Source organism: Alosa pseudoharengus, unplaced genomic scaffold (genome assembly GCF_046254945.1).
Source record: "Alosa pseudoharengus isolate Yale_2024_CS ecotype anadromous, Long Island Sound unplaced genomic scaffold, YU_APseudo_1.1 YU_APseudo_1.1_scf_21, whole genome shotgun sequence".
Lineage (NCBI taxonomy): Eukaryota > Metazoa > Chordata > Actinopteri > Clupeiformes > Clupeidae > Alosa > Alosa pseudoharengus.
Genome location: NW_027468674.1, coordinates 19,436,627 through 19,457,273, shown reverse-complemented (window position 1 = coordinate 19,457,273; position 20,647 = coordinate 19,436,627). Strand labels below are relative to the sequence as shown.

General features: G+C 44.5%; 2 protein-coding genes across 2 annotated transcripts in view; both read right to left on the bottom strand.

Annotated features, from left to right (window-relative positions):
• fads6 (fatty acid desaturase 6) overlaps positions 1 to 2,700 on the bottom strand; it is a 21,404-nt gene extending 18,704 nt beyond the window's left edge. Inside the window, exon 1 of the mRNA XM_076298070.1 lies at positions 2,128 to 2,700. Coding sequence (XP_076154185.1) covers positions 2,128 to 2,431 — 304 coding nt within the window. The 5' untranslated portion in view covers positions 2,432 to 2,700. The remainder of the gene's footprint in view (positions 1 to 2,127) is intronic.
• Positions 2,701 to 6,388: 3,688 nt separating this feature from the next.
• On the bottom strand, positions 6,389 to 20,301 carry ush1gb (Usher syndrome 1Gb (autosomal recessive)). Its single transcript, XM_076298931.1, has 4 exons — positions 20,138 to 20,301; positions 9,154 to 9,619; positions 7,607 to 8,298; positions 6,389 to 6,548 (listed from the first exon to the last, which is right to left on the bottom strand). Exons 1-4 carry the CDS (start codon positions 20,299 to 20,301, stop codon positions 6,389 to 6,391), a joined length of 1,482 nt encoding a protein of 493 aa, XP_076155046.1.
• Between the last annotated feature and the right edge of the window lie 346 nt (positions 20,302 to 20,647).

The following is a 20,647-nucleotide window of genomic DNA, read 5'->3' as shown; positions in this document are numbered from 1 at the left end:
TGTTCCTTGTATTGCATCATGAGCCACCACTGCACCTATTGCATTCTACTGTTGTTAACCTTAAGCCTAGCTCAGTCATTATGTTGTAGGCCTACCACATCACCCTCCATTAGAAGTGCAATGAGCTGTATTGAGCATAATAAACTGCATTTAGAATTCAAAATCCATATTTCCAGATATTTTGGTAAAAGTAACTTAAAAGTAATACAATAGTAGTGTAATGCCTTACAATTCAGAGACAGTAATATTATAATGGAATGAATTACTTTGAAATGACAGTATTAAGTAATACATAATATATTACGATTTTGAAGTAACTTGCCCAACACTGATTAAACCACATGTCACTGCTTGACTAAATGAAAAATATAGGGTACTGAACATGCATGGAGATCGTCATAGTTGACAGAAATTATGATACTGATTATATAATAACCTATAGGTCCAAATCTAAATGTTTGGGTTCAGTTTATGAAGTGTTGCTACTGTGATACTGTGTGATACTGCATGATACTGTGTGTTTGTTATTTATGTGTGTGTGTGGGGGGGGGGGGATCAGGGGGGGATTTTGGTATCGGTGGTCTTGTGTGTGTATGTGTGTGTGGGGGGGGGGGGGGTTGTCGGTCCAGTAGTGGGCCGGTCCAGGAGAAAATTGCCAGGGCCGAATTTTGTTCCCAGTCCGACCCTGCACACACACACACACACACTCTCACAAGACACACACACACAAACATAAACACACTGAAATACACATAGGCCTACACACACTGAGAAGAAACTTCCAACTAGACCAGTTGTCATGACAACATCCACTCACAACTGTGTAGGTCCTGAATACTGATACCGCTTCTGCATGACAACTGAGAAAGAAATGACCAGAGAGAAATAGTATGCTTCATGTTACACAACTGTCCATATTACAGTAATCTCCTTGTGGGGCACATGGAATGGGGTCGAGAGAGATAACCTGACTCCACTTCTCCTCTCCTGTAAAATCCAAACGGCCTTCTCAAGGATCTTCATCAGCAGGTGCTAAGCCTGAGGGTCAGGCACAATATCACACACCAAAAGATTACTCAACACACGTCCACTTCACTGGTTCACAAGAAGAGGGAGACTGTAACAGATTGTGAAGGTAGGCTACATTGTGTCACTCTGTTGTGTAGGGATAAGGATAAGGATTGAGGAGGGGGAAAGAAAGAAGAGTCCGAAACAAAGTTACATTTTCTCCCAGCGTCCGACCCTCATGAATTTTTTTGAAAGAATGTAACGAGCTGTCAAAAAGGGTCAAGCTCAGCAACTTGCTGGCCGGGGCGAAAAAAAAAAAAAAATTGACCTCAGGAAGCCCACAGGCTCTTTTGTGTAAGACCTCCACTGCGCAAGGCCCTAATAACCAGGAAACCTGATCCAGCCGGGTGGCACCCGCATTTTCTAAAGCGCCCGCTTTCTATTAGATGTCATTAGACACCTGTCCTTACTTGTTCCAAAGCTAGAAGCTGTCACTTGGGTTACTGTAGTCTAATTTGGCCTCTCAAGGCTTTTTATACCACTAAGCACAATAGGCAGGTCATGTGGGTCCCCCAACACGCACCCCAAGTTGGATTTGACTGACAACATATGGAGCGAGTGAGCACTAAAATAAGCCTGTGTTCTCTCCCTACACACAGCACTGTGGACTTCTGGACTCTGTTCTGGACATGAGGTTGTTCAGTGTTGTTCGGGGGCAACACATGTCGGTCATAAAACACAAAAAAGACTTGCAAATTATATTGTAAGCAAACCAACTGCGGCTTATATTTAAATAATGTTGTCACTCCTGAGGACTTATTTGTATGGAGGCCAACATGCTCTTTGTTTTTACTGTCTACTTGCTGTCTTTGATTTGCATGATAATGTGAAGTCCACAGGTGTGATATGATGCCCATAGGCACATTATCACATGCATGAATACATAGCTAAATTTCCATGAGGACAATGTGTTGCCATCTATTTTCAGCCACCAATACACAGCTGAGGCTTCTGTCAAGAGAACTGGCCTGTCAATCAATCAATCAACTAGTCAGTCAGTCAGTCAGTTAGTCAGACGGTCTCGGTCAAGGAGAGGTGGATAGGGTGCCGGGGTCTTACCTACGGGCAGGGTCAGGAACGCTGCGGCCAGGATGGCACAGTCGATGCCTCTCCTCTCCCACCAGCTGCTCTCCTTCACTGTCCTCTGCACCAGCCTGGTCAGCTCCATCATCAGGGACTCCCTCTCCGCCTCGGCCCCCTTCCCGCTGACCTCCTCCGGGGACGTGGTGTCCGACGCACCCTTCGCAGGAACTCCGGTGCCGTTCCTCTGGAAGAGCGTCTGTCCCTCCCAGGGCGCCGGTGCCCCCTTCTCGTCCACTCGGTCCGACGGGGTGTCCCGCCACTTCTCTGGAACGGTCTGCATGTCCAGCCGGGCGAGGACGCGGAAGACGATGTGGAGGATAGGGATGCAGGGACGGAGAGGAGAGGAGAGGAAGGACGCGGATGGACGCAAGTGGACTCAAGGGCGATAGTTGTAGCAGCGCTAGTGGTGGGTCATAGTACACACACACAGACAGACAAACGTGCCGGCAGACAAGAGAGTCAGTCCAGACAAAGAGACTCAACCCTCTGTTCTCCTCCTCCTCCTCTTCTACTCCTCCACCACTTTCTCAGTGTCTTTCTCTCCTCCACGCTGACTCGTTTCACTCCCTCGCTCCCTCCCTCCCTCCTTCCCTCTGTTTGTGCCTCTGTTGGTCTTCCCCCTCCCGCCGTTCCCACGGTGATGCGCTTGGCAGAGGTGACCGCTGTGCAGACAGCCAGCACTGGGCCAGGTGGTGTCTCAAGTCTCACGCCAGACACGCCCAAATAGACACACACACACACACACACACACACACCGGCAAACAGACACTCAAACACACACACACACACACACACACGCAAGAACAAACACTCACACGCACAGAGAGCAAGATGCCAATTCCTCCACGGTGCAGTTGCTGCAGCTAGAGAGCCGTCTAGTATGCTCCCCTCTTCTCTCTCTCTCCTTTCTCTCTCCCTTTCTCTCTCTCCCTTTCTCTCTTCTGCTCTGTCTCCCTTGTTCTGTCTGCAGTGTAACTCAACATGCATACTTAATGCTCTGCCCCTCCTCCCTCTCCCTCTGCCTTTCTCCCTCCCTCTCTATCCCTCGCTCCTCCCATTTTGCCTCCCCTTCTCTCTCTCTCTCTTTCACGGCTCTCTCTCGCCTCCCTGGCTGAGGTCCTGGGAAAGGGGTGAGGAGAGAGGGGGGGATTAACTGGGTCACAGAAGCACACACAAACACACACCTTCTGTACTTTAGTCTTGATCAATGTGTATGCAGTGGGGTGACCTAGACATTGAGAACGATAAGATGTGACAGAAAGAGAGAGAGAGAGTATGTGAGAGAGAGAGAGAGAAAGAGAGAGAGTATATGAGAGAGAGAGAGAAAGAGTATGTGAGGGGGGCAGGGGGACAAAAACAGAGAGATGCAATTGGCAGTGACAAATTCTTCAGTGCTCAGATGTTAACACAGTTCTTACAGCGATAAATATGAAAAATGAGACAAAAAGTACACGGGAGTACGGAAGGAGGAGAGAGAATGCTCTGGACTGGTGCCATTCTGTTGAACGTGGGATGAACTCATGAACATTTCTCTCTCTCCCTCTCTCTCTCTCTCTCTCTCACTCACACACACATATTTTAGACTATTGCCCTTCTATGCTTTTATCAGCTATTCCTGTTTGCTTTTGTTTATGTAAAGCACATTGAAAGACCTCTGTGTATGAAATGTGCTGTATAAATAAAGTTGACTTGACTTGACTCACACACACACACACACACAGTGAGTAACTGTAATTAATTATAGGGGGACTGGGAGTTAGCTGTCAAGAACCATCTCAGATACATACAAATGCATCCAGCCTTTCTTGCCCCATCAAATGTGTAAGCACACACACATACACTAACTCATCCCTCATGCAGATGCATAAAGGAATACTTGATGGCATCAACACAAACTGTATGCTTTCATCCTCTGTTAGCCCCAACACACACACACACACACACACACACACACACACACACACACACACACACACACACACACACACACACACACACACACACACACACACACACACACACACACACACACACACACACACACACACACACACACACACACACACACACACACACACACACACACAGTATCTCCTCCATTGCCAGCATCTTATTTTGGTTGTCCGTCACCCTGATCTCACATAGTCATGTGATTCACAGACAGGAAGTTTACACTCCAAGGAGTTCCACTATCACCATGTCAACACTAACAGAAAAACAAAAACACATGAAAACAAAATACCAACACAGACGGAGCATTCCATAGAAAAACATCCTTTCATTTTTTATTCTTGTGACTGAATTCAAGCAGTGAGTCCATCATATCATTTTACAAGTTTCTTGCATCATGAACCAAAGTGAGTTCCAAAATTGGGGAAAAGGGGTGTAAAATGACCAAATTCGACACACACACAGTACAAACACATACACTCACATAAATGTTACTCTTTACATTGTAACAGAAACATATAAACAAAGGATTGGCATTTCAAGTCTTCCTCTGACAAACACTCAACATATGCAATGCATACTGTTGGAAGACATACTTCAAACACTTACTGAGGTACATACTGTACAAAATAACATAAACAAATGACTGGCAAGCATGCGGGTGGTGGGAGGGGGGGTGAGGATGAGGAGGAGACAAAGATGAAGGCTGGCCAACATCCAATAGACACCACGTCTCCTGCGTACATCACCCAGACACATAAAGAAGCATGACACAGACATATACACACGATGACTGGCATACATAACTACATACATTTAAAGACATTCAGTCATGTAAACATTTCAAACACACACACACACACACACACACAATCACACACACATACTCATAGACACCAAACACACACACACACACACACACACACACACACACACACACACACACACACACACACACACACTTCAAGGGGGGCTTTTTAAATGAGCTTGCCATATGTTCCTTCTCTCAGATAGTGTATCACCAGCTGGATCCTCTTTCAGAGGCGGCACATAAACATGCACACACACACACACACACACACACACAGACACACTGGAATTGTATTTGTATGTTCCACACATCCTGTGTGTGTGTCACAGTGGCAAAGATACATTATGTGCACCAAGCTCACAGTGGTAAAGATACATTATGTGCACCTGTAAATGTGTGGTGCGCGCGCGCGCGCGTGTGTGTGTGTGTGTGTGTGTGTGTGTGTGTGTGTGAATGTTACGGCAGAGGGCATCCCCAGTTTAAGGTCCTCTGGCTGGCTGGGCTCCTGGGTGGGTGCCAGGGGTCCTGTTCCCTGTGGACCTGCTTGTCCAGCAGCCCCACCCCACCCCCAGCTCCCCCATCTGTTCACCCAGCCACGGCCTCTCATTAGGGGACTATTCTGGTTCTCACTGGGAGCCACTTTTAATCCCCCTCCCTGGTGTGTGTGTGTGTGTGTGTGTGTGTGTGTGTGTGTGTGTGTGTGTGTGTGTGTGTGTGAGAGAGAGAGAGAGAGAGAGTGAGAGAGAGAGAGAGAGACTGTGGTCCAGGGGATGAGTGATGAGTGCCAGCAGATACTGGTCTTTGAATCTGTTGACCGACTCAACCAAAATATGCAAATACACACACATGAAATACATTCGCTCACATGCACAATTGCACATACAGAGACAAAGACACACACACACACACCACACAGACACACACACACACACACACACACACACACAGACACACACACACACACACACACACACACACACACACACAGACACACACACTTCCTTTTTTGTGCCTATGGAAGTTCTCAGAGGCAGTTCTGTAATAGTATTCCACATATTCTGGATCTGGATCTCATCTGAAAAATAACACAAAAGATGCACCCATTAATACATCAAGGGAACATACATATATTGAAGACATATTTTCCATAATTTGTGATAAAGTGTAACCTTTATAATATATCATCAATTTACTGTAAAGTAATTGCTTTGTGTTCCACCACTAGGTGTCTCTATTTGCCAATGTAAATGTGCCATTAGGAAGAGTGTGCTGTGCATTTACATACATAAAAACATGCACATGCACACCAACACACACACACACGCACGCACGCACGTACACACGCACACACGCACACACCAACACACACGCACACACAGACACACGCAAACACACACAAACACGCCTACACACACAGACACACGCACGCACACATGGACACACACACACATACACCTCCAACCCTATCCTCCTCACTCACAGCTGGGTGTCCCCCATGGCCTCTGGCTCGTCCAGGACGTCCGAGCGTCTCCTGCAGGCCTCTAAGATCTTCTTGCGGGGCCCGAGGGGGATGTGGATGCTGCTCAGGTCCCTCTCCGAACACAGCAGCAGGGCCTCCAGGTCAATCCGCTCCCTCCTGCTCAACACAGGGCACAGCCGTTACAACTTACACTCCAATTAGAGGCCAATCATTTGATTTGGTTTGTGTTATTCTTGATTATTACACGGCTCTTCATAATGCTGAAGAATGCTCCATTCACTTGAATGGGCCTTCCCAACGTTCGGTGGTCTGCTAATTCTCAATAACAGACCGATGCTAAGTATAACAGACCGCTGTCAAGAAAAATGGGTTTTTGCTTCTATTTCACGTCTTTCATATCACTACGCAAGGACTGGAACTTCATTCAAAAGTGAAAGCAGACGGTTGATCAGCTGTGTTCTAAAGAATGTTTGATTCAAGTTCAGCGTGTGCTGTTGCGAACTATTTGTTTCTCAGCAAAAGCCACGATGAAACGGTAACAAATAGGTTATAGCCTAGGCTATGTAGGCTAAAGAGTCATATCGTGAGGAGTTTATTGTTTCGGTTTGGCAAGTAGCCGTGTAATAAGCGGGATAATGTATAGAACACCGGTCATTATTGGGAAAATATGTCCCTTTAGGGCGGAACAAGACCCCTCCGCTGCGCGTCGGGGTCCGGTTCGCCCTGTCGGGACTTATTTTCCCAATAATGACCGGCGTTCTATACATTATCCCTTACTCAAAAGGAATGGCTGGTACTTGTGAGTAATTCAGAGACTGGTACAGTTCAATTCAATTGTATATGTATAAGGCCGTAGACCACATTGTGATAATGCACTCTATTCAAAACAAGATTTAAATCTATTCTACCAGAAACAATTTTGGCAAACACTGTAGAAAATTCAATATACTGTATAATATACATTAACAATACAGCTTTATACACATTTGACCAAATATTACCACAAATCAGACTACTACTACTACTACTACTACTATTATCTTGACAGTATCTTTAACTTTATTTCCAACTATTATGTTTTGCTAATGCAATGTTCATATCCTGTAAGTCGCTTTGGAAAAAAGCATCTGAAGAATACCATGACCATAACTATTGTTTAAACATTATAAAGCTGTAGCGATTTTCTGCCCCCAGATCAAATAAATGTGTCCAACCTGAATATGGCCATGAACTCCCCCAGGCCCTGAGCCACCAAGAACACCTCCAAAGGCCCGGTCACTGGGTCCAGTGCCGCTCCCTCCACATCCACCTCGTCCAGCCCAAGTAGCTCCGCCTCCTCCCACCCCCCCTCCCCCAGCGACAGCGCACTGCCCACGGTGCTGTCCTCGTCCAGGCTGGGCGACCTCCTGGAGGGCAGCGGCCCGCGGAGCCGCACGTTGGGGGCTCGTCCGGTGGGCTCGCTGCCCACTACGCTGCCCTCGCCCGGGAAGAGGAGGGCGCTGCCTGTCCTTGTGGCGTAGTTCCGCCGGAACACCATGGTGCCCAGCCCCGGACGGGTGAACAGCGAGTCCCGTCCCGAGTCGGCGCTCACCTCCGACAAGGCGGCCTCGTGGAGCCCCGGGTCACTCAGCGCCCGCGACACCGTGTCCGCTCTGTCCTCGTCATCATCGGCATCGCCAGCGAACATGTGGCGGATGTTGAGGCGCGACGCAGCACGTTGGTCACGGGCCTGCACGTACGTGCCCTGCTTGACGAACATAACGTCGCTGCCCATCTGCAGGCCGGACAGCGAGCGCACGCTCTTGCGGCCGTCCTCGTAGATCTTGAACGTGCCATCGCCCTGCTTTTTCTTCTCCAGCTTCCTCTGGATCTTGGTCTTGCCTTTGCCAGTGGAATGGAGTGTGGCCTGTCAGAACAAAGGCTGTTAGTTGCGTGCCAACATCACAGAAAAGCATAAGCACTCTCAGATAAAGCTGATTATAATAATAGTTGTATTTGGAAAAAAATGATTAGAAAACCAGCATGATGCCTTCTTTGACTTTGGCTACTTTATGTGCTTGTGCAGCTTTGAAGACAGATTATCTGGCGTAAACCTTTGCGGTCCGGTAGTCAGTGTGATTCCTGCTGCTATTATGCCTAATGATCAACCCAACCTTAGCATGAGTCTATAGCAAAGTAAGGGGATCCCATTCAGAGCAGAGACAGAATACAGATTAAGTCTGTATTCCTCATAAAGAAACTGCAGCGCTGTGAGTAATGCACAGAACTGCTTATCTGTTATGACTGGAAGATACTCACACTTTGTTACGTTTGTGTAACTGTGTACAAAGTTGAAAATAATCAAATCTTCAGTGTGTGACATAACAGACCTCTGAGTAGGTCATGTTGGAGTGGACCGTGCTGAATTGGGATGTTAAGTTCAAATTAATCAAATCTATTTGTGTTCTGGTGAGTCACAGACCTCTGAGTTGACCTAGTTGAACTGGGGCTGTAGATTAAACAAATTCATTATGTTGAAGCGTGTCATAAAAGTCTGCAATGATTAATCGATTAATCAAAATATGAACTGAACTAAATATCTTTGGTGTGTGGACTTGGGCTCTGTAAAATAATGATCCGAGATTTTTTCACCATTTGCTAGCATTTTATTGATCAAAGAACTAATCAAGAAAATAATCGGCAGATTAATCGCTTATGAAAATACTTTTTAGTTGCAGCCCTAATATCAAATCTGTTAGTGTTTTGGTTTGTCAGAGCAGACCTGTGAGTATGTCATGGTGGAGTTGACCGTGTTGAACTGAGGCAGCTTGCGACTGAGCGTGCTCCCGCTGGTGTAACTGGAAAAGCTCATTGTGTCCGAGTTATCCGTCGCCGCCGCCGTCGACTGCTCCCTCTGGAAGTGGCGCTCCATCCGCTGGTGGTGCTTCTGCTGCAGCTTCAGGCACTCCTTGACCCTCCGTTCGGCCATCTTGAACGCCCGCTCCTTCAGCTTGCCCACCAGCTTGGGGTTGAGCGTGGCCTGCTTGGCGGCGATGGAGTCCAGGTAGCGCACGCAGTCCATGTGGCTCTTGGCAGCGGCCATGTCCAGGGGCGTGTGGCAGTCGTTGTCCAGGCACCACACATTGGCGCCGAACGAGACCAGGAAGGACAGGCAGTTGAGGTGGCCGTTGGCAGCGGCGAGATGGAGGGGAGTGTTGCCCCAGATGTCACAGCGGTCGGGGTCGCCACTGAGGAACGAGGTAGATTTTGGATCGCAGATGGAGAAGGTGGGGGGGTTGGGGTAAAGAGAGGAAGAGAGAGTGAGAGAGAGTTTGAGTACAGGGGTGAAACGCTGTTGGACCATATGGAGTGCTTTAGAGAAGTCAATAATTAGCTGTAGTAATGTAGATCACTGTGTACCAAGTTGAAGGAATTTGTGCAACAGCAAGGTGTCAATCAATGCATATGAAAAGATTAGCTTCACGCTGCTGCCACCCAGTGGACAAAGACACAACAACAATAGCTCACTGAATGAAATGTAATAAAACATAAATTTTTATGATATTCTATATTATGTGAAATCTGAAGTTAAAAAAAACTTCACAGCTTTTTGCTCTGAACTTTGCAGGTTTGCTTTCCATGATGCTTTTTAAATGTACTCAACTTTCAGTAAATTCAATGCATATACATTTTTGCCTCCAACCCACGATGCTGGTGTTTACAACACCATGGACTCCCCGGCTTCTGCAAACATGTCTCTGAGTGTACGTGCCTGTGTTAGCCTGGTGCTGTGAGTTTCAGTGTTCATGTGGACGACTCCATGCTGCGGTTCTGTCACCAGAGGTCGACCCCTGGGCCTGTCAGGCCTGGGTCTCCCTCCAAGGTGTTGATCTGTGGCGTGTAACCCAACACAGTCTCAGTGCCCTGAGCTGTATTGCAGCCAGAGGCTCACGTTACAGTCAGCACAGTGGCCCATTTAACACACACACACACACACACACACAAACATACACACACACACACACACACACACACACACACACACACACACACACACACACACAAACATACACACACACACACACACACATACAAACATACATACACACACACACACACACACACACACAAACATACACACACACACACACACACACACACACACATACACACACACACACACACAAACATACATACACACACACACACACATAACGCAACTCAAGCACACCTGCTAATAACCTAAGCACATACACAAACACATACACACGCATACACACACACAGAAGCAGCACAAGCATACAGTATATACAGCACTCAGAGCACAGAACCTATGCGTGCAATGCGTGCAATGTAACAAAGTGGACCAATGCCACACATGTGCATGCGCGCACACACAGACAGAAAGTGATGTCATCTTGAAGTTGTTGACCTCTCACATGCAGTGTATCCTTCTAGTATGATGTTGAACAGTGATCAGCCAGACAGGAATACATCCTTCACATACAAGTCCACTCAAGTCATCTACGTATACCGACAAGAAATTCCTTAATAAAAGTCAGTTTTTCTCAGTGGGCCTATAGCTACTTCCAGTTTGACTGGGTACAGTCTGCTGATTCACCTCCTACCACTGAATGATAGTGAAAAGGTGATTTATTATTGATGTTTTGGCAGGTAAAACATTACAGCACCACCGATGCATTATTCAGCCTCAGACAGAGAGTTTTATCCAGAAACATGTGTCTGTTTGCGTGTGTGTGTGGGTCTTAACCTCAGTCATAGAGGTCAAGACCTTTGTGTTCCTTGATTTTACAGTATGTCTTGTCATGGAAGTATGTCGTTGTTTTCCAAACAGGGTAAAAGGAATACGGCCTTTGTTCTAGAATACACCACAATAGTTTGGTATAGGGTAATCTATTTTATGCTATAATGATTATGGTCTAGTTGAGTTTATTTATCTATAGCAATTTTATTCATTTAGCAGACAGATATATTAAGGCATATCCAAAGCGGCATCCTGCATAGTACCATAGACTGTATAAAATAGCATCCATATGAGTGCACCCTTGGCCTTGGTGTTCCTATAACCTCACCCTTCCAGTTACAAGGAACAGAAACTTCTTGAATTGTTTAGCCCTGTTATCATTATCTCCGTATTTGAGACGCAGTTTTGCAAACTCAAATGTACTTCCTGGAGATACAGTAGATGGGATACATCTTAACAGTTAACAGCTACCCAATAAGAATAATGCCATTTTAAGCACGATTGCCCAAGTCTTACTGTGTTGTTCAAGGATTCAAAGATCAAGGATCAAATCTACAGTGGGAAAACAACAGAGAAATCCCATCCTTCTCCTTTGCATAGGATCTGAGTAGGACAAAAAGATTACTGAGCTTTGCAGAAGCACCCTCTAGATCGGACCCTCCTCCTTTCTGAATGGTAATGACCTCTTTTTGACCCTGAAGTCCATGAAAACCTGTTTCACAGTTGAGCTGACAGAGCCAATGTCAATGCCAGAGAGACATGCAGCCTGGGGGGAGTCAAGTGCAATAGTCCCAACTCATCACCAGTGACCTTTCCCTGCCAATGCGTTTACAGTCTGGGCCTACTCAAGCAGAAAGCCCAACGGCTGCAGACAAGATGGTTTATGAAGCCGTCAGCGGCTCGCCCTGACATCCCTAGGCTCTGCTTTCCAGTCTCAGGATGTTAAAGAAGCTATATGGAATTCTCTAGGCTTCCAGTTGTCTTGAACATAGCTACATGGCACTCTTTTAACTGACTTGGATTGTATTTAAAAGACAAATTAGGTTTAAGAACTGATTTGGTTTGTCTGAAAGGACCCTCTTCACAGTATCACAGAAGTGTAAACATATTTTCAGCATAATTAATGGCTTACATTTTTAAAACCTTACATTTTTCAGTAGCCATAGGTGTGTAGATTTTAGATCCAATTTTGTTTACCACGCTTGGAGTTTAGTGCTGGACTGGTGGGTGCCTATTTCCAACCTTTCTCACGGCACATCAATGGCTAGACCGAGAATTCTTGTCGCAAATAAAAATTCCAGCCGCTCCAAGCGGATTTGTACACGCAGCCTTACAACACTGTTTACAGCTCTTCGAGTCATGGTAAAATGTAATTTTTGATACATAACTAATTTAGATACACTTATGGTGTGGGTGCTTCCGTTTCTTTAGGAATCCGCTGTCTTGGTTTGTATAGAAATGAATATTAAAGGATAATTCCGGTATTTAGCACTTTGAGTCCCTTTTCTGGTTGGTTTTGGATGAACTAGAGTGGTGGATACCAACATTTTGAAAATGGGTCCTGTCTCGACTTTTCTGACTCGTTTTGAATCGCCTTTGACTACTTCAGAGTGGCTGCCTATGGGCATGCACAAACATGTCCTTAAAACAACCCTTAACGCTCGTTTTCAAAACTGTGCAACTTACCGAGTGGTTTTGATACCCAATGAAACGTAATTTTGGTCCTTAATGAAAATTTACACTCATTGTCATCCAAAAATAGACCCTAGGTTGTTCTTAGACTAAGGCTGGGAAGGTAACCGCATTACCGCAATACCGCGGTCACGTGACCACTACCGCGGGTCTGAGCTCGTCACCGTCATCACCGCAAAAAAAAAAAAAATATCTGTGAAACATTTGGGTGATTCGACTTCGACGTTTTCAACCATGACATATGCAAAATTCCGGTTTGAAAACGTAGCAGAATCTCAGAGTTATGCAGTCAGCTTAGACGTCTGCAGGTGGCTAGCCTAGGCTACATGAAGTTGAATCCCACTATAATTGGCCTGCACATGTGTAGGCTACACGTAGGCCTAGGCCTATGCAATGTCATGATGTGTAATGTGATGAACCATCTTATGACAATGATACTCAGAGAACCACAGTTACGTTAAGTAGGCTTACCCTCCGTTTTCAAAACAAAACTTCAAAACGTATCATCAAAAGATGAAGCAAACCCGACCTTTCGCATTTGTGTTGGGGAGTGCGATGTTCCAACATTCCATTTGTTTACTATGCAAGAGTAGGGGAGAACTGGCACAAAACGAGAGTAGGGGAGAACAACTTTTCTATTTTCTCCGTTCAAACTCGATTTACATAAAGCTGTTAAACGTGAAAGCTGTGAAATTACAAAATATGTTATAGTTTGTTAAGAATTTAACTTAACAGCGACATGTAGGTCTAGACTAGCCTCGGACCTACCTTTGTTACAACCTGACGCAGCCATTAAAACGTGCGGTAGCCTACCGTTGTAACATTAGCATAAGCGTCATGACTGTAACAGTTCTTAAATCATGATAGCCTTGTTGATAAACTGCTTATCTCTTCATGTCTGAAGCATTTGGTCCAGTGGTCTTTGAAGATGCTGCAGCTGCCTAAAGTTTAATTGGCTGTGATGGCTGATGGTGGCACAAAATTCATAATCCATAATCTATTTTTTTTTTTTGGGGGGGGGGGGGGGGGTAGGCCTATATCGCAAAACCGCGGTAATTTCTTGCTTACCGACCGCGGTAAGAAAACATCCATACTGTCCCAGCCCTATCTTAGCCAGGAGCTATCCTTTAAAACGCGTGGCATATCATAGTCTTACAAGAGAACCAGCCTGGTGATAGCTGGGTTGAATGCTAACATTAGTAGATATCTGGACAACACAGAGCATAGGCGTTTAAAAAAAAAATAATTACTCTTTTGATCCTGTGAGGGAAATTTGGTCTCTGCATTTATCCCAATCCGTGAATTAGTGAAACACACACAGCACACAGTGTACACACAGTGAAGTGAAGCACACACTAATCCCGGCGCAGTGAGCTGCCTGCATTAACAGCGGCTACCAATCTCTGGGTGCAGCTATCACAAGAGTTACACGAGTCAGACTACGTGCCTACGTTATATTTACGTCCAGTGTTGGGCAAGTTACTTCAAAATCATAATGTATTATGTATTACTTATTACTGTCATTTCAAAGTAATTTGTTACATTATAATATTACTGTCTCTGAATTAGGGGTGTAACGGTACACAGAAGTCACGGTTCGGTTCATACCTCGGTTCGGACATCACGGTTCGGTACGAGTTCGGTACAATGGAGGGAAAAGCAAAACAAAAATGCAGAAAGCATTTTTTTTTTGTACATGTCTCAGGCTGTACCACCTAGTGTCATACAGTCTCTTCCCTGAGCTATATGCAACAGCCTGAAGTGTGTAAGATGTAGGCTAAACAGTACAATAAGTACCCAGACTCCATCTGTAACTTGTAAACAAAATAAGACAATCAGCTATAAAACTGAAAATAGGCCTACAGCATCTCTTATTTCTGAAAGTGCAAATTACATAGAACATTTATTTTTAAAAATCCACTTAAGCAAGACCTTCAACATCTGTGTTTAGTTGTATATGGAAGGGTCTACAATTTGCCTCAATATTTTTTTTTATTGTGTGTAAAGTAATAATCAAGCCTAGGCTACTAACTGTGAAAATATCACACTATTTTGCCTTTTTTTAAAAAACGAAATTGCTCCTTTCATTTCATAAACAGACTACAACTAGAAGTCACGTGACTTTGCCCTTTGACGTTAACTCACCGTAGCATGGTTTGTTTATTAGCCTGGTTATAGCGTTGTCACTTTATTTTGCTGTCTATGCACTTTACACTAGCAGCTCCTCGTGTGAGAAGTTACAAGTTACCCCAACATAAAGGTAATTACCACGCGATTTACATAGCTTTCTGTCATTACGAAATCATTTAATTTAAGCCATAGGTTTTGGCCCTATTTGTACGTGTATCCAAAGGCTGCTGAAGCGCAGGGAAAGTGTTTTCCCCTCGTTTCAGTGATTGGTAGCCTACATCATCTGGGTGATGGCTTCGAATATGTGTAGCATTTTTTCCACTCACATACCCAACAACTGCTGAACAACGTTGACACACAGTTTCATCTTATCCACCACTCTTTCGCCTGTACTAACGTTACTGTAACTGAAGTTCTCAAACTTGCGATCTTAAAGAGACCAGCGGATCCTCTAACTCTTGTGGGTCTAACCTTAGTGCTGCTAATGACTGACGGACTCGACCGACGACCTGACAAAAAAAACATCAGAGCTTCAGAGCTAAGGCGAGGCTGCTACAGATTAGCGTTAGGTGTCGCTAAAGAACTCCCGTAACTCTCGCTACTTAACAGTAATTGCGCATGACATTAATTAATCCGCACACGAGTTTTATGTATTTTTATACCGTGTATTCTCCGTGTAAATTCATGCACCGAACCGTGACGCCCGTACCGTTTCGGTTCAATACGAATACATGAACCGTTACACCCCTACTCTGAATTGTAAGGCATTACACTACTATTGCATTACTTTTAAGTTACTTCCACCAAAATATCTAGAAATATGGATTTGCCATTCTAAATGCAGTTTATTACGCTCAATGCAGCTTGCTCTTCCAATGGAGGGAGATGTGGTTTAGCATAATGACTGAGCTAGGCTTAAGGCTAACAACAGTAGAATGCAATAGGCGCAGTGCTCATGATGCAATACAAGGAACAATCATAGTCAGAATTTTGTTAAAAACCGACAAAAGGTCGAAGTCTGGTAAATTGTGATAGAAATACTGTAACTTTAAGGCCTAGGCCTACTCATTAAAATCAATAGAGAGCCTACTATATTGTAAATCAAAGCTTAAAGGAACCGTATGTAAGATTGTGGCCAAAACTGGCAGAGTTGGCAACCGGATGACGAAACACTACTGACTTTGTGATTAGTAGATAGGTGGAGGGTGGCGCATTAGGCCAAAACACAACATGACAACATCAACATCAGTTGAGGGCTGCAACTTCACTTTTTAAATGACAATATCCTGGCCAGACTACTGTTGTCAGTGATATAAGTATTTGAAATGAACATGATTTCTTAATGTCTAGTGACATATCAGGGCAATTTTATGATTAATTGAAATACATTTTTTACATACGGTTCCTTTAATAAAGACATGTCAAGATGGTGGCCTGCTGGCCATTTCGGTGCCCTAAGTGAGTGGCTTTAAAAACACCTGTGTGTTTTTAAACATTAATTTCTGAAGAAATGCTGTTTTACCTATAAATGGTGCACTGTCACTTTAAGAGCATTGATCTTTACGTTGTCATAATGCCCTTTTGCCAGCTCTTGTTTACAAGCCTTATTTGTTTGAGTTACATTGATAGCACAATATTAACAATAATATGCACAATGTTAAGTTGTTTTAAGCAACCTTCATTGCTTTGGAAATGGAAGTATGCAATGACATGTTGCTTCACATTTCGTTTTGCGAATACAAGTGAATTATGAGCCTGGTATCCACCTAGCTATCTGAATGGAATGCGTTTCAGTCGACTCAGCATATCATGTGCTTCGTGTGCTATTTCGCGAGGCATAGAGAGATCTTTCGGTTTCGCACACAAAGTGCACTAACTATTATGTCCTTGATAGCCTTGTCTCTGACAAGCTGAAAATAATGAGCGTAGGCTTATGTCCATCCCGCAAATAGAGTCCGCCTGCGAGTCTGCTGCAGCAGTCATATTCAACCAGTATCAGGAGATAATGTTCTACTATTTTGCGCTGATTTTTTCTCCTCTGTTGTTCTCGTGTGGTGTTTGCAAATATCAAAACAAAACACCACTTAATTTCGGGTTAAATGCATTGTAACGTGCGTTACTGAAGATTGTACCGAGTAAAATATTACCCAATTTTTTTTTGTAATGCCTTACATTACCACGTTACCGCAAACAGCAATATATTACAGTAATTACATTACTTTTGTAACGCGTTACACCCAACACTGTTTACGTCCCCTGAGCCTGCGCAGAAAGCCTCGTCGACCAACAGGAAACGGTTGAAATTTGCTTCACCCGCCTCGATTGGCGTCTACGTGATGACTCTGTCCATATCTTTTACTGTCTATGGAAAGCACGAGGTTGTAGGTCCTTTGTACTACCACAACAGTGCCTGTGAAACTTTGGTTCCGCTTACAAGACAAATAATGTTTTAACGATCTCTTCCACGACCACCCAGTAGGCCATAAAACAAACGAAACTAGGATTTGGATGAATATATTGACTGTTGGTGTTTCTGGTGAGGATTTGAGATTGCATTGAGTAGCCTAGTTTAAATAAAACAGGATTTCGAAATGGCTTGCATAGTTTGTTTAGGCTATTAATGTGTACTGTTAGCCTGGCGAGCCAGACCCACAATAAAATGTAGGGTCTGGGCACTCACTGTTCGCAGTGCTCAGTCCGAGGGGCGGGATAATCAGTTGTCTTTCAAATTCCCTCTGCACGCAATAGGACGCAATAGGATATTTGTTTTCAAGTAGCAGGGAATTCAAGCCAAACCGTTGCAACTCTGCCATCAATCATTATGTTAAGCCCACCAAACGACTCTATACACGATTTCAATGTCCTGATTAAGTTTCGATTTCTGGAGCTCACAAGCCAACGGAGAGTTGCTAGACTAGCCCTGGCAACTAGCTAGGGGCGCGTCTAGATTTCTAGGCTAGTGTACTGTTAAGTACATGCCTAAAATTGTGGTCCATTTGTGGAAAAACACTTAAGATACGTTAAACTAAGTATGAGCTGGTAACTGACATTTTAAACAAAACGGCCACACACGACTGAACAGGGGAGGCAGCACGACCCCATGCGTAGCCTATGACGTGTCGTGCAAGTGGATCGGTACCGTTAACAGGTGTCGTTAAAGGTGAGAAAGCGGTAAGAGAAAATTCACCGGGCGGTTTCGTGTAGCCGTACCCCAGGTCATTTTGAATGTTTACATAACAAAACCTCCACTTAACACCTTTAAGCATACTCCCTTTGTACACATGTAGCGACACCATCTCATTTTGCTTTGGGAGGGAGATGCAAGAAGTGAACATTTAACATGATACGTATGAAGCACCTCATATTTCACCTCATCCACACTCAGGAACGATATGTGTATTTGATATGAGAGGTAAGTCACACATACAGCCCCCCCCCCACACACACACACATACACACACACACATCAACTACTACACACAACATCTACTAGTCACACACACACACACACACACACACACACACACACACTGACAGTGATACACTGCTGACAGATCTCGACTGGTACTGTGTACACAAACATAAGCATATCACATTTATGTGCAAATAGAGACATATTACACCCTGCACACTGATAGCCAGATGACAGATGAGTACGTACTGTAGCTGTGCATACTAACATAACTCTATCTTGCTGATCAGCAATCACACACACACACACACACACACACACACACACACACACCACAAAGGCCACAAAGTACTTTGTAAAGCTTTCAGAGAGCGAAAGTTATCTTGCATTGGGATGATCTTAGATCTAAGTCCTCCTTTAAAAGCATTTCTACTGTATCCTATTGAATGTGCTGGGGAGAAAAGATTGCTGTAGCCTACCCTGTCAGAGAGGGAGCCAATTCCTCCCAAAAGCAACTGATGAATTCCACTGTTGAAACAGGGAGCATAGTCATTGTTCTTTGGAATGACCTGCTAGAGGTTGCCAAATGTCTTGGTAGTGTTTGAAAGCAGACTAAAAAGCTTGTCAGTAGAACAGTTGACAGAACGGCACATCTTTCTGTGGCTTAGGGCCCCAAAATACACTCAAAATACACTGCTAAACACAACAGCAAGCACGCACTCATTCTCACACACACACACACACACACACACTCATTATGCACAACTATGCAATGCTGCATACTGTATACAGAGCTAAATGATTTATGGAATTGAACCATTTGGAAAATATAAATCCAAGTATGTACCATCTATCCATCCATCCATCCATCCACTCAATACAGACAAAGGCACACAGCTAGCTACCACCAAGCCTGTGGTTTGAGGCTTTGGAGATGAAGGGAGAGTTAGGCAGGCTGCTGACCTTTTGGTTTAATTAGCAATGGACTATTAAAACCCAACCACATAGCATCCATCAAATTACTCATAGAGATGCAGGAGAAGATAAGACATAGTGTGTGTGTGTGTGTGTGTGTGTGTTTCTGAGAGAGAAAGACAGAAAAAGAGAGAGAAATGTGGAAGACAGAAATACACTTATGAAAATAAGTTTGTATGAGTGAGAATACGTGTTCGCCTGTTTACATGTATGAATGCTCAACAGTGACCACACCAGTGCGGAGACAAATTTTGCCGTCACGGCCTGGGATGCATGGACGGACACATGACCTATAGAAATGGCCGATTAGTCACCATGTATCGCAACATGCTTCAGTGACCAATACAGAAGACAACACAGGGATGAGGTCACACTCGAACTGTCAGGCTACACTGTTACACATGTGCTTCCAGGAACTGAAGTCATTTAATGGTATTGATGGTTATCTGATGACACTGTTTGTTTGTAAACCTACATACTACATTCAATCTAAATGCGGTACCTAACTAAATACTTTTGGCCAAACTGTACAATACCTTACTATTCAATACACTTTTTTGTTTAGTAGCCTAAATGTGAGGGAATTCAGAAACATGGTGCATTGTGATACGTTAATGGATGTCTACAATGATAGAAAAGGCTACATAATTGAAAAATGTAAATACTGAACAGGGGAAAAAAATGCGCTGAGTGGACCAGTGGATAGTTGAACACCTGGAGAAGTAATTCACGCACGACAACAACAGATATCATGTAGCCTATAGTAGTTAACATTTGTACATTAAAACTTACCCACGTCCTACAATAAGCCTTAAGGCGTCCAGGTTCCCGTGGTAGGCGGCCCATAGTGTCGGCGTCATACCATCTTCATCCGGCAAATTGAGCTCCTTCCGAGTGGCCTGCCGGAGCAAGTCCAGGTAGCCATCCCTGGCTGCCCGGTGGTATTTGTCATTCATGGTGTCTTTGGCACCTAGCCTGGCTTATACGCGAACATTTGGCATTCCAAGTTAGTAAAAGCCTGCCGCTGGAAATGGTCGGACCACCTAAAGACATACAGCGGGGTCTTCACACAAGTATGTCGCGCTTCTGAGGGAGAGAGCGAACACGGGGAATAGTGCACCGAAGCTTGTACTCGTTGCCACGGACACAAGATGTGCCTGTCAAATGAGTAGGGAGGGTTTTCAAGAGATACACACGCCCACTCCCCCTCAATTTCAAAAAACCTCTGGATAGGTTCCTCTATGATCCATCTCCTTAACAAACCTCCTCGCCATGGATTGTTTCAAAAGACCTAAACAACGC

Bases quoted from the DNA above. Each gene is read 5' to 3' on its own strand.
- ush1gb (XM_076298931.1), bottom strand. From the start codon at position 20,301: ATGAATGACAAATACCACCGGGCAGCCAGGGATGGCTACCTGGACTTG. The intron at 8,299-9,153 runs GTCTGCTCTGAC...TTGTTCTGACAG, and splicing joins CCACCATGACATACTCACAG to GCCACACTCCATTCCACTGG. The intron at 6,549-7,606 runs GTTGGACACATT...TGTGTTGAGCAG, and splicing joins GAGTTCATGGCCATATTCAG to GAGGGAGCGGATTGACCTGG.